Genomic DNA, 15,123 nt, shown 5'->3' with positions numbered 1-15,123 from the left:
GTGTATTATGTTGTATAAACGCCATTCATTTAACCAACCCCCCTCTTCCAGAGGACTGAAGTAGATTCTAATCTCGCTTTTGATAAACAGCCTGTCCACAAAGTGTCAAGACTTTGGGGATGGTGTTGGCCAAGTGACACGTAGAAAAAAAATCTAGGTGGTCTTGGAGGAATGAGAGCAGTCAGAATGTTCTCCCACCCCGCTGAGTTCGGCTATCTTCCCAGAAGCAAGCGCTTCTTTAGAACTTAAAAGACTTGTCTTATCCTGCCCTTTAGTCAAGCCGCTTAGTTTGGACTCGGTTCCAGAAATCTCTACACCCTCCTCCCATTGCCTCATTCCCGCCTCTTCCCCCCCCCCCGCCCCTGTAGGCACCCCCAGCCCCCCTCTACCGCTGTGCAGCCCCGGCCAATGGCAAACGGCAAGAACTAATTGGGGGTGGGACCGAGTGGCTGTCTGGAGGTCGCCATATTTCTGTACGGTCCCTGAGGCAGCTCAGTCTTTCGTTGGGTCGGGAGAGGTGCGGACAGGGCGGAGCCGTCTTCTGGCTTCTCCAGCTTCACCACTCTGCTCAGGCTCCCGACAGGTGGCTGCCTCGCGCCCCGCCTCCGCCGGCTGCACGAGGACCGCGGGAGGGCGGGTGTCCCACGGCATCCCCGCCAGCTGCGAGTGCGACTTCAGCGAGGACGACCAGAGTGGGACGAAGAGTCCCACGGGCAGCAAACGGGGACCGTGGCGGCCAAAAAGATGCTCCTGCACCGAGGGCAGTCCAGGAGCCCTAATTTACCGGACACTAACCCTTGCACGAGCAGCAGCAGCTCGCCCTTCCTGGAGGATACTCGCGTGAGCGCGGTAGGTCCGGAGGGTCGAGGGTGCGGATGCGCGTGCGGGGTCCCTGGCTGCGGGGAAGGCGCTCAGGCAAGGGGGGGGGGGGGTCAGGCGGGCCGAGGCCTCACGCGGTACGGGATCTTCTCTTGCCCCCCCCCAGATGACCCCCTACTATCTCCTGAGCAACTCCAACAACCACACACGTCCCTTCAGTGCCATCGCGGAGCTGCTAGGTGAGTGGCGAGGGCCGCGGGGCTTGGGGGCACCCCTAAGACAGCTGTACCAGTGCAGTGCTGCGGATGCGGGTGCAGAGTGCGGGGCTGCGCTGGGCTAGGTTGGGAGCCTCAGGGCGGGCCAGGGGGGCTCTTCGGAACCCCAGCTGGCTCAACTCCGCTGAGGCGGGAACCAAAAGCTGGAGAAGACGATGCATGTGCACGGGAAAGTTTGAGGTACCTTGTGCTTTTTCTCTCTGGTGCGGGATTTGCGGGGAAGCTGGGTCAGTCATGGGGAGGTGATGCCAAAATGCGGGGCCCCTGGCAGCTCTGCGCTCCCGCGGGGACCAGGGGAGGATGAATGGCACCAAGCTGGCCAAGATGCTTGCTTAAAGGGAAGTCGGGTTGGGGGGAATGGTCTGGAAAACGGGTTTCTTTTAACTTTGGGGACAAGAAAGTCCGGGAACGGTGGGACAGCTCTTCAGAGATGACACGAGTGCATTTGGCTCCCTGTGACAGCAGAGGGCCGCGTTTATGGTCCACGAGCGCCCTCATACTGCTGGAATGAATACTAAGGACTTAACCAGCCCTCGAAGCCCGGCACACAAGCTTTGGCAATATTGTGGTAAACATTGTGGAAAGCAAAAAAGTAAATAAAGTTCTGTACAATATGCAGCACATATAGACCTCTTTATAAACAAAACCCAGCAGATGATCAGTCAGTTCTGACTCCTAATAGTCCCCTTCCATCGGTTTTCCGTGCCTGTAGGTAGATCTTCATGGAAGGAGACTGCTCATCTTCGCCCGCAGTCACTGGTGGATTTGAACCGCCTATCCTTTTATTAGCAGCCTGACAAATTTTTGCACTGTACTAGCACCCAACAAAATCTGAGAAAGTTTCAAAGTTCTCCTCGTGCACACCTCAAAAAATTCTCATTACCATCGAATCCCAACCAACCCGTAGCTGACAATCCAGTGTGTTTTCATAGGCAGTTAATCACATGGGAGAAGATTGTCTATCCTTCCACAGAGCAGCTAGTGGATTCAAACCACAACCATTTGGAATTGCAGTGCAGCTTCCTTCTTATTAGTTGGTGGCCCAATGGTAAGGGATTGTGCTGCCAATGCTTGTGGGAGAAGTATGGGCAGTCTCCACCAGTGCAATTTACTACCTTTGAAAGCCTGTTCATGGGTCAGCTATGGTGTGAGCTCTGATTGGACATTACATTACAATAACATGGCTGTATTTGTGGTTAAAGAATTGTGCTGCCAGCCCAAGGGCAGGATGTTAGAATCCACCACCTGCTCCGCAGGAGAAAGATGAACAATCTTTTTACTGCCTCTGAAAACCCCCTGGAGGGTCAGCTAGGGTAACCACCTCATACTGTGAGTGTCAGTCTTGTGTTAGAAATTGGTAAGGAGCTCTGGTGGTGCCTGGTAATCAAAAGGTTGTTAGTTCGAACACACTGCTTCCTTGGGAGAAAGAAGAGGCAGTCAATTTGTTCCTGGAAAGATAACAGCCTTGGAAATGCAGAGAGGTGATCTTACTCTGTCCTATAGGATCATAATGAGTTGGAATTTACTGCAAGGTTTTGGTTTGGTTTTCTGAGAACTTGGGAAGCAGGAGATGATCAAGGGAGTCATTTGAAACAGAATTTTGATGATTCGTTTGACTGTGATGATGAGCTGCTTTATGATATTTATGATCATTCCTTAGAAGGTAGGGAACTCTGGTGGCTAGTCTATATATAGTTACTCAGCTAACTCAAAGGCAGATCCTCTGGTGATTCAAATACAAAAGCAGCTCCAAAGGAGAAATATTAGTAATCTTTTATTTGATTGACAGCCTCCAGAAAACCCGTGAAGGTCAGCTGTGAGTCCTTTCAAACTCTTGAGTTTGAATTGGGTTGGGATTTGTTGTTGTTGTTGTTTGTCTTTTTTAGTGAGTTAGAAAGTTCAAGTAAACACTTTTTTTTAGTCCTAGAGAACAGGGACTGTACTTTTAAAAGTTTTACTGTGCAGTTTCAATCAAGACACTGCAAAACTTTCAAAAGTACAGTCTTTATCCTTATGTACAGTGAAACTTGATTTGGGGGCAGGGTCTTGAGTAATACTGAACAGTAGAAAGAGATCTATCTACACATACTTTAAAAAATCTGCTATCTCCAGATCAAAAAAGAAGGAAAAGCTGTCCAGTTGATTCTGACTCATGGCGTCCTTATCAGGCTTTCCTAAACCCAGAATCTGCATGGGAGGAAACTGTCCATCTTTCTCCTGCAGTTTAACTGTTGGATTTAAACTGCCGGCTTTTTGTTTAGGAGCTCTACATGATACACGCGATACCAGGGCTCCTTTTATGCAAGTCAGGGCCCCCAAAAGAGAGAAAATAAAGGAAACAGCTACATAGCATGAGACGCCAGAAATATATTATTCCTTCACAGTTACATGTGCAAAATTACATGCAGCTATGCTATACTGTGCAGACTTCTTTATAATTTAGTGGATTTTAATGTAATGATTTAATGGATTTTCAATTTGTATATATGTAAGTGTGTGTGAATAGATAATATGTATTATGTATGTATGTGTGTATGAATACATACATACAGAGACACAGATTTAAAAACCAAGTGATAATGTTAGTAATTACCTGATAATATTAGTAATAGAGAAAACAAAGCTAAAATGTTAACGGATTTGTTGGTTTAAATCATCAATAGTTTTCTCCTCCATGTATGCATTGGTTTTTCTAGTGAATCATTCATTCAGCAAATATTTGTGGAGCATGCACTGTGTGCAAACCCTGGTGGTAGGTACAAAAATAAACATAGCACAGATTGACTGTTTTAGCAGGAACATAAAACATGGACAGCAGAGTTATGCTCTGTATAACCAGAAAATGGAAATGATGGACCAGCAGAGATAACATTTATCAAGCACTTTGAGAATTCAGAGGGAAAAATGATGACTTGAGCTTATGAGAAAAGGACAGTTAGAAAAAGCTTTAGAGAGGAGGGCCATTTGAACAGAAATTTGAAGGATTGGGGCATGTGGATATGAGTTGGTGGGGGAGGGCATTCCAGGCAAAAGAAACAACTGCATGAACAGAAGCATGAAAAATACTGATTAGTTTATTTAGAACATGCAGTTCACAAATAGTAAAAACTATAGGTTCTTAGTTTTAAAAGGGTTTTTTTTAAGGAAAAGATTTTAAAAACATTTTATCTTTGGAAGCACATGGAGGTATCATTATTCTTATTATGTTGATAAAGAAACAGAGGCTCAGAAAATTTAATTAACTTGTTCAAGGTTACATATCTAGTAGGTGGTAGAGCCAGAACTCAGACACAGGTCTTATTTACTCAAAGTACCAAGCAGGAAATTAGATTGGAAAGGTAGATTGAGTGGGACCAACCAAAATTTACCTATGAAATTTGGGTATTTTGACTTTTAATCTGAAGTTTTATGAGCACAGGACTGTCAGATCAGAATTATAACTTCAGAAAAGGTTATCTTGCCACAGTGCATAAAATTCTCTAGAGAGCAAGACAAAATGCTGAAAAACAAAACGTTGGTTTTGTTGTTTTTGTTTTTCTTTTTTTTTAAAGAAGGGGAGTTTCTGATGGCCTAATCTATAGGAAGTAGCACTGAAAACCAGTTTAGAGGATCATCTATGAGTTGGTTTCGAAGACAGTGAGTTTGAGGTTTTTGAGATTAAGAATAAGCACTGAACTAAGAGAACGCAGTGGGAATAGAAAAGGCAAGATGTGAGAGTCCATACAGGCATACTTGATTTTCCTGCCCTTCACTTTATTGTACTTTGTAGATACCGTGGATTTTTAGCCAGTTAAAGGTTTGTGACAATCCTGCATCAGGCAGGTCTACTGGCTCTGTTTATCTGTAAACATGTGTTACATTATAATTATAACAATGTTCCAAATGTTGTCATCATGCTATTTATTGCACACTTAATAGTCTATTAGAAAACCTAAAATCTCTTGCCATCAACTTGAAACTTACTCATGGCTGACATTCCAGTGGGGTTTTTGGAGGCTGTAAGTCACACGGAAGGAGATTGCCATTCTTTTCCTCCAGTGGAACCAAGCTGGATTCAAACCACTAGAAAACCCTGGCCTCTGGATTGACAGCCCTATGGATTAAGCCACCAGAGTTCCCTTAATAGTTTACAGTGGATGTAAACATAACTTTTATGTGCTTTCAGGAATAAAAATTGGTGAGACTTGCTTTTTAGTGTTGATACTTTATGGCAGTGGTCTAGAACTGACTGCAGTATGTCAAAGGTATTCTTATATAGGATAAGGGAGAGGAAGGGATAACATGACTTTCAAATGTCAACCTTGTAGGTTATTTGAATATTGTGTGTGGGTTTTTTTGGGGGGGTGTAGCTGGAAAAATATAGGACAGGTGATGAGCTTAGGCAAAAGTTAGGTCCTGAGTTTTTCAAGAAGTGACTGTTCTGGGGAACTTGCATATGCTTATATAAGCCATCATTATAGAATAAGAAAGGATGAGATTTATGATACTTCTAGAACAGAACAGGAGCAGATGGGAGACTTGTGAAGTGCTACTTCAAAACCATCTCCCACATGCCTCACTATCTTACTTGGAAGGTTGTCATGAGACAGTTGTTACTGTCTAGGTTATGATGAGGTCTGCAACTTCTATTACAATGCCTTTTTTAAAGAGGATCAGGAATCAAGTAGACCTGATTAGTGGATAAATTGAATTCCCCAGGATCCTGAACCTCACATTTAAGTGCTGGGCAAAAAGAGGGGATGCTCCTATTAAGGGATTGCATGAGCTGAGTTAGTAAAGAAATCTCCAGGGATCTGGTAGCACAGATTAAGGGATCAAGATGCACTCAGATCTAGTACTTCAGCCCTGATCTAAGTAATGGGCAAGGGGAAAGGAAGAAGGATCCTTACCTGTCCCAGGTTGTTTAAAAACTGCAAAGGTTGGGTTAGGGATTAAGATGCATTTTCTAGGGTTCAGATAGCCTATGCTACATGTTGATCAAGTTTTTTCAGGTTAAAGAGCAAGCCATAGAATTGAACCAAGCCTCTAGATTGGTGCCTTGTTATTGTACAATTCATTCGTTGGGGCTACGGGGAATGCCACATAAAGCCAAGAGGAAGTGCAAGTTGTGCTTACTGATGCCCGCCCTCCCCATGTCTCCTTCCTGCTGCTGCTCCAGCTGATCCTGGCCTCTTGCCTGTCTCCTCCCTTCCCCCACCCCATCTCCAGCTTCTAGCCAAGGAGCTAAAATATCTGTAGCTGTTGCTGGCAGCTACCCTGTAACTAACTCCTGAAGTGCCTTTGTTAAAACTCTGGTTTGTTTCTCTGTTTGTTTACTAGTTTGTTTTTTTAAAGCACCTAATAAAGTTTAGGCAAAAGTGACAGTGCAGAGGGTTAAGAAAAAAACACACACACACAACAAAAAACCCCAAAACACCCTAGTAGTATTGGGGACCTTGTTGATTTGAATAGTCTGTTGTTAAAAAAAATATGTAATTAGAATTGATATATGTTGTTGTGCGTTTAAATTGAGAATGTTGAGAAAACTTTAGGAAACTTGTAGAAACGATGCTCTGTGGTTGATAAGCTAAAGGCATCGGGCTCACTAGCATTGGCTCTGCCTGCCAGCGGGAGTGACCGATAAGTCCCAACACAATTCAGAGCCTGCTTGCCAAGTAAGGTTTCTTGAATCAATGTGGGCAGCATCACAATGATAAATCCTTCTGGCAGAAAAAGAGAAAAAGATCACACACTTGCTTTTTTCTTTTTTACTCTTGCGAAGTAAAAACCCTGTATTTCTGATAAAGCACTCATTGCGTGCCAAACTTGTAACCTCTGCAAAAAGTAAGCCTATTTGTCTTATAGTAAAAAGGCTACGATACACAGGTCTTCGGTCCCACCTGGACCTAAAAGATTGACTGTATTAAGCGTCTTCTTTCTGATGCTGTTGGTGATACCTCCCTGTTATTAAGACTGTCAGGTTACAGTAATGCTGTGTCACTGCCATCAGTGATAATCTGTAAAGGACGTTCCTGTTGGAGAAATCCCACAATTAGAATAGTGATAGTGAGACAAGTATATGACCTCACTCGGCTCTCTTAATGGAGCTTCATTATATGGAGCAGGGTACAATGCCAGCGCAAAGGAGGGAGGTAGAAGGGAAAAATCAGTGCCTTGGTTAAAGAGTTAATGGAAAGAGGAGTACTTAAGGAAACGTATCTAGCAGACTTGTACAGGTGGCCTTTCCACTTGGACCAGTCAACCCTAATGGATCTTTTTAAAAAAATAATTTTTTTTTCTTTTGTACTGGTTTACTTAGAAAGTTTATATACTTTTTTTTTACACCAGCTCTTTCCCATTTCCTGTATCTAATGAATCTTTTGAGCTACACATTTAGATTGAAATGTATGTAGACTTGAACCTATCAAAAAGGTGGAGTCTCTAGACAGTGCCCCTTTTAAGGTTATGAACATGGTGATTTGTTAGACCTTGGAGGGTTAGTGACTAATCCTTTATGAAGACCTGACTTAAGAGGAATCATGACATTTTCTAGGTTTTCCTCTACTTTTTCCTCTGTTCTCTCTTTTGTAGAAAGGGGTATATAAGCTCACCTTTAAGACAATTGCTGAGTACCTAAATGGTTAATCCCCCCTCTAAGTACACTAGCTGCCTTAACTGGGAGTTAGGCAGACACTGAGATGTTGTGATTTTAACTTCCTACTCTTTCAGGACTGCTAGGAGAACAAACAGGTTCATCCTGGAGAGGGTTAAACCAGGCTGCTCCTTGGAGACAAGGATTCTGAGGCTTCGTCTGACATACTTTGGACATGTTGCAAAGGGGGACCAGTCCTTGGAGAGAGACGTCATGCTTGGGAGGGTGGAGGGACAACGCAAGAGAGGGAGACCCTTGATGAGATGGATTGATTCAGTGACTGGGGTAATGGTGATAGGAGTGTCAGAGACAATGAGGTTGGCACAGGATAGAGCACGGTTTAGGGCTCTTGTATATAGGATCACTATGAGTCGGAGGCGACTCAACGGCATATAAGAACAACAACAACTCTTTCAGTGCCTCTTAGACTATAAGTGGGATGGTGATACTATCTGTGTTCTTTAACTGGAGTTGATGTCTTAAAAGTAGAAAACAAAACAATCACAAATCAGCTGTTATGTGTGCTACGCAACTATTTGTAGCCAAATGAGGTTCAGCTTTTCTCCTTAGCCACTTTTTACTGAAGGTGCACAAGCAGTAAAGTGGCTTAAAGAAAAACTACCAGAAAAAGGAACAAAATTCTTGATACTTAGGGCTTTTCCCACAGCTGATACAATTTAAGAGGAGAAAGACTGGTTGCAGATCAGTCATTGTATATAATCTAGAAATTTACTTTCTCACTCCACCTGCCATTGTTACCAGTAACCTGCTAAGTGCATTATAATTACTCCTATCCCCCTTCTGGGGCAATAATTCCTTCTGAGAGGAATTAAGTACAATAGGATTTGGAGACCCTAAACCCAAACTAGAGGTTTTAATATACTACAGATATATTGTTGTTAGATGCCATCAAGTTAACTACTACTCAGAGTTACCCTATAAACAACAGATGGGAACTTTACACCTCTTCTCTAGATCCTGTACCATCCTCTCAATCTCTGTCATGCCCAATTGCTACAGTCACTGTGCCTGTCTCTCCTTGAAGGTCAGCCTCTCTTTTCACTGACCCTTTTAAATAGCATGGTACCTTTTGCCAAGGACTGGTCCTTCCTGACAACATAGCCAAAGTATTTGAGATGAAGGTCCAAGATCCTTGTCTCTAAAGAGCACCCTGGATGTTTTCACTTTCTCCAAGACATATTTATGTTAGTGCTTTTGGCAATCCATGGGATATTCATTATTCTTCTGTAGCAATACAGTTCAAAAAGCTTTGGTTCTTTTTTGGTCATCCTAACTCATTATCCAACTTTCAGATGCGCAGGGAGCAACTTAAAAGACATTGGCACTTTAGTCTTTAAACGGACATAGTTGCTCTTTAGCACTTTGGAAAGGTCCTTGACAGCGGATTTTCCCAGTACAACATGTCTTTTATTTTCTTGACTACTTAACCTGTATGCAGAACAGATTATATGGGAGTCTCGGCTCTATGACGAGGAATGTGGGGTCAAGATTGGTGGACAATTTATCAACAATCTGCGTTATGCAGATGACACAACCCTGCTTGCTGAAACTGAAGAGGACCTGAAGCACCTGCTGCAGAGGGTCAAGAACTGCAGCCTCCAATATGGATTGAGGCTCAATGTCAAGAAGACAAAGATTCTCACCACTGGACTAATTGGCAGCATCAGGATGGATGGTGAAGAGATTGAGATTGTTCGTAGCTTTAGCTTCCTTAGCTCCACAGTCAACACTCTTGGCACCAGTAGCCAGGAAATTAAAAGACGTATTGCCATGGGAAAGTCTGCTGTTAGGGACCTCTCCAAAGTACTGAAGAGCAATGGTGTCTCTCTGGAGACTAAGGTGCGTCTGATACAGGCCATGGTCTTCGCAATCACTTGTTATGCATCAGAGAGTTGGACAATGACTAAGGAGGATAGAAGGAGAATTGATGCCTTTGAGCTATGGTGCTGGAGAAGAGTATTGAGAATACCATGGACTGCTAGGAAAATAAACAGATTTGTCCTGGAAAGGGTTAAACCGGGTGGCTCCTTGGAGCAAGGATTCTGAGGCTCCGTCTAACATACTTTGGATATGTTTTAAGGAGGGACCGGTCCTTATACTTTGGATCTGTTTTAAGGAGGGACCGGTCCTTAGAGAGGGACATCATGCTTGGAAGGGTGGAGGGACAGCGCAGGAGAGGAAGGCCCTCTGTGAGGTGGATTTATTCAGTGACTGGGGTAGTCAGGATGGGTGTATCGGAGATGGTGCGATTGGCACAGGACAGAGCAGAGTTTAGGGCTGTTGTACATAGGGTCGCTATGAGTCGCAAGCGACTCGACGGCACATAACAACAACAACAACACTGCTGCCATGGGTATTTATGGAGCCAAGTAACATGAAATAGTTGATAACGTCAGTCTTTTCTCCATCTATAATGTTGTTGCCTAATGGTGCAGTGGTGAGGATTTTTATTTTCTTGATACTGAGTTGTAATCTACATAGACAATCCTCTTCACTTTCTGCAAGCAAGGTTGTATTATCTGCATAAGGAAGGGTATTGAGTCTTCCTCCAATTCTGATGCAACATTCTTCTTCATATAGTCCAGCTTCTCAAATTATTTGCTCAGCATGCAGCTTAAATACATATGAAGAAAGAATACAATCCTGGTGCACACCAATCATGATCTTAAACCATGCTTTTTCTCTGCTTCCTGGTCTAGGTATAGATTTTGTATGAACACAATTAAGTGTTCTAGGCTTCCCGTTGTTCTCAGTGTTAGCTAAAATTTGTTATAATCCACACAGTTAGATGCCTTTGTATGGTCAATAAAACACAAGTAAGTATCTTTTGCTGTTCTCTGCTTTCAGCCAAGATCCGCATGCCATCAGCAATGGTATCCCTCATTCCACTGCCTCTTCTAAATCCAGCTTGAATTTCTGGCAGTTTCTTGTTGATGTACTGTTCCAGCCATCTTTGTTTTGGTTTGGGGTTTGTTTTTTTTTTAAAAAAAATTAATTTCAGCAAGATTTTACTGCCATGTGATATTAATGGTATTCAATAATTTCCCCCCCCCACACTCAGATAACTTTTTTACAAGTTTGCTTTCTGCCACTTCTATTTTATGAAAGACCTACACTGCTACTCACCATTGCTGTGGAGCTAGAACAGACTCATAATTGACCCTCCAGTGGACTTTTTGGAGGCTGTAAATCGAAATGGAAAAGAGATAACCCATCTTTCTCCTTTGGAGCGGCTGGTGGATTTGAACCTCCCTAAGGATTACCCCACCAAAGCTCCCTTTTCAAAAGAAACCTGGGTTTTTAAAAAAAAATTTAAAAGAGAAACCAACATTCAAGTCATCAAAGAGACAGCATAGACTTGGGGCCAAGCCTTGAGATTGTTTGGTGTGGCCAGGCACCTTCTCTGGCATCCGTACTCAGCATCAATCAGCGAAAACTTTAAACTGTCTATGAGCACTATATGTTAGTGTTATTTTAGGGAGCTCTGGTGGCCTAGTGGTAAGAAGCTGTGCTGCTAGCCCCAAGGCATGCGGTTGGAATCCACTAGCTGCTCCACAGGAGAAAGATGGGCAATTTCCTCCCGTGCACTTGCCTCTGAAAACCTGTTGGAGGGCCAGCTAAGGGTCAGTTCTAACTTGATGGTACTACATACCCAACACAACAAATGTGTTAGTTTGGTATCATCTGGCAGATTCTTTTTTGAAACTGGAAGCACTCGGAAAATATTTTCCACATAAGTAAATAGTAATTGCTTTTTTTATGCCATTTCACTTTCAGTATAGAAAAGGCTTCATAAGAAACCTCTCTTTTGCAGAGGGTGGGGGATGACAGTTGGATTCAGAAAAGATCTACTATCACAGATTTTATCTTGTGCAGATAATGCTGTAGATCCAGATGTAGCTGCCAGAATGGTCTTCATCGATGTTGAGGAGATAAATAATAAAACATGTTTGACCTTTACCGATGATGGATGTGGAATGACACCCCATAAACTACAAAGAATGCTCAGGTAAAACTGTCTTCATTCTCTTCCTCTTGAGTTTATGGATTTTTAAGATTTAGGAAACCTGGTGGCATGGTGGATTATGTATGGATCTGCTAACCCAAAGGTCAGCAGTTCAAATTCACCAGCCACTCCATGGGAGTAAGATGAGGTTGTTTTCTCTTGTTAAAATTTACAGCTACGGAAACCCAGTGGACAAAGAGGAAACAGAATATCAAATTTTCATGGAAAACAGATTTACTGGATCCAGTGATATCAGGTGAGCCCCTTACATCTATTTGCTGGAAACAGTTTTAAAACCATCAACTAGTGCTATCTTATACTCATTATTTAAAAGCTAAATGTTTAGCTTAATAAAGAATCTTTTCCTGTATGAGGTCATTTTGACAACAATAACCCTAAAGCACAGATGGACATTTTAAAGAGCAGAAAGTCTTAAGTTAGTGGTGGTGAAACAATACAGATGGAGCTAGTAAGACCCGTAACACAATGTGAAGTACTCTAACTTTTGGTCGTTGAACCAAACTGTAGATAGAAATTGTAGCTAGAAACTGGTGAATTAAGTGTAGGCTTTGTTTTATGTATTTTCACCAAAATTAAGGGAGATTTTTTTAAAAGGTTATAGTTTAAAGAATGTGTACATACTTTTTTATCTTTCCATATTACACATTAAATAAAAGCTAAGTATTGTCTCAGTTCCTCCTTTTTAGCAGATGAGTCTGCTATCTCTCCATGTAGCCTCCTAAACCAGAGCACGTAGTAAAACACAAGTAACAATGGAAGAGACACTATGGAGGAAGGAAAGGCCTCAGATCTATAAATATGGAAGACAAATTCATTTAATTATAGTTGTCCCCGAAGGTATTAAAAATCTATAACCATGTTTATAAGGAAATCCTTTTGACTCATCAAAGAAACAAAATTAAATTGGGGTGAAGTAAAAATAGTCAATATTTTACCACTTAGTACCTCTTACATCTCAGGCCTTTGTAAGCAGAAGAATATTTTGATGGAAAACTAAAAGTGAAAAAAAGAATTTCTAGTGGCTTTCAAGAAAAAACAGTTTCTTAAAGATAACCATTGACATGTAGGTGTGAAATTTGGTGTTCAGACTGGAGTTATCTGTGATCTTTCTTACATTTTGAATATGCAAACACAAATGGAGATTCTGATGAAGTTCTTCAAGATGGGGTCAAGTGTTCATCAAAAAGAAAGCACAGCTAACCCCTTTTGAGAACAGAAATAAACTAGAAGACAAATTACCCAATGAGTTCATTTTTACATGAAATAATAAAACAACACTGTCTTAGCTAAAAGAAACAACTTGTCAAAGCCATCACTAGAAATGACTGAGTTATAGCAATATAAAATTCATCCTTCAAATTCCGTTATTATATGTTGGAAAAGCTTCTACAGCCAGTAGTTATTTGATTGATATCCCCATCCGTTCTGCAAATTTTCAGTTAAATGCAATACTTACGAGTACGTGGGAAACGTTAAGTGGAACATTAACAAAACACAACAGAGACTCTCGCTCTTCAGTATTATTTTTTTTTCTGATTTTGGCCGGATGTTCCTTTTTACCTTTTCATTATTATATACACCTTTGGTCTCCCAAAACTAAGTAACAGATTGAGAGTTCATACCTACAAAGGAAAAATAAATGTTAGGTGACAGAAAGACAGCAATTCTTAGAAAGTTAAGGGAAGAATATAGTTAACTTATTTTCTCCAGGTTGCCTTTGCCACCTAATTGAAGCTTTTTGGTATTAAACAAACTAACTCACAGCTGACCTTCCAGCAGATTTTCATGAGGCTGTAAATCACATGAGAAAAGATTGTGGATTTTTCTCTTACAGAGTGTATGGTACATTCAAACACCAGAGAGGCTTGGTCTTTGGGTTGCTACAGATCCCTACAGACTAGGCCACCTGAGGTTTAAATTAAAAAAATCTATAGAGATTGCATCTGATGCCATGTTGTGTGGTTGAATCTGTTCTGATTCATAAGGACCTTATACACAAGAGAATGAAACACTCATTGGTCCTGAGCCATCCTCACAATTGCTGCCACTGCATCTTTTTTGCTGACCTTCTCTGGCGGCCTAGTACATGGGAATCTGCATTGCTAACCCAAAATCGGGGGCAGTTCTAATCAACCAGCTGCTCCACAGGAGAAAGATGGGCCATCTCCTGTAGTCCCTCTGAAAATCCACTGGGTCATCAACTATGAGTCCCTTCTTACTCAAAGGCAGTGAAGAGTTTTTGAGCTACTTTGCCAAGCATGATGTTCCTCTCTGGGGTTTGGTCCCTTCGGATTACATGTCCAAAATATGTGAGCATTCTGGCTATTATTTTCAAGACATATTTGTTTGCTCTTTTGACATTCCATGGTACGTACATTATTCTTCACCAGCCACCATGATTCAAAGGCATCAATGAAGCACCCTGAGTTTTAGATACAATATTTGATCTGAAGTAAAACTCCAGGAGGTAGCATGTGACCATCCTCAGGCTGTCTAGAATTAGTTTAAAATAAAAAATTTACTACTGCTTTGTAGTCTATCTTGGATATAATATATAATTTAATTCTTATAATTACCCTATCATTTCTAGCCAGTTGTTCCGTAACAGGAATGCCTAAAACTTACCAACTTCTATCCGTTCTGCTTCTGACTTCTATCTAGTCTCTTCTTTGGAATACCAAAGCCCATAGACAGCAGAAACTAAATGTTCTCTTGGTTTTAGTGTGGGTTGTTGGTCAGACATGCTTGTAAAATACACAAAGTGCCTGTAAAATCCTCCAAAGTGCCTGCTCTAGAATGTCATAATGACATTGTTGTATAACACTTTGAAGTCGAAAATTGAAAAGTGGCTCTCTTTCTTAGAGAGTGACCTCAAAAACACAACCTTCTGAGCGCCGAGGGCTGAAATGCCTGGTTTCTCCCTTTTCAGAAGGTTGTGGTTTTTTGGCCTTTGCTGCCAGCTCCAAGATACGTGGTTTGAATCTACCAGCTGGACTGAAGGAGAAAGATTATAACCTCTGAAAACCCATTCGAGTGTCAGCTATGAGTTGGTTCTAACTCCATAGCAAGTAACAGCAGATGTGCTCAAAAGAGTATATATTAAGGCCAAGCTGCTCAGCTTTGGTATATAGAATGTCTGTTTTATTGATGTTGCAGAATATGTAAGACATTAAATCTCTGCTTAGACTGTCTCTCATAAATAGTTGTATCTTATAGTGTTTGGCAAGCGGGAGACATTAAATATTTATTAAATGGATAGTATTGTAAAACGTGTGAAATTAGTCAATCTGGATAGAAACAATTCTTAAAGTGTGTGTGTGTGTGTGTGTGTGTGTGTGTGTGTGTGTGTG

At 41.8% G+C, this 15,123-nt stretch overlaps 1 protein-coding gene across 1 annotated transcript in view; it reads left to right on the top strand.

Moving 5' to 3' along the window:
* The first annotated feature begins 985 nt into the window (after positions 1-985).
* Positions 986-15,123, top strand: part of MORC4 (MORC family CW-type zinc finger 4) — a 60,374-nt gene continuing 46,236 nt past the window's right edge. Inside the window, 2 exon segments of the mRNA XM_006889943.1 lie at positions 986-1,058; positions 11,623-11,755. Coding sequence (XP_006890005.1) covers positions 986-1,058; positions 11,623-11,755 — 206 coding nt within the window.

This window comes from Elephantulus edwardii, unplaced genomic scaffold (assembly GCF_000299155.1).
Source record: "Elephantulus edwardii isolate Elephantulus edwardi_28Jun2011 unplaced genomic scaffold, EleEdw1.0 scaffold00083, whole genome shotgun sequence".
NCBI classification, from domain to species: Eukaryota; Metazoa; Chordata; class Mammalia; order Macroscelidea; family Macroscelididae; genus Elephantulus; species Elephantulus edwardii.
The sequence above is the reverse complement of the archived record's forward strand: the minus strand, read 5'-3'. Positions and strand labels throughout refer to the sequence as shown.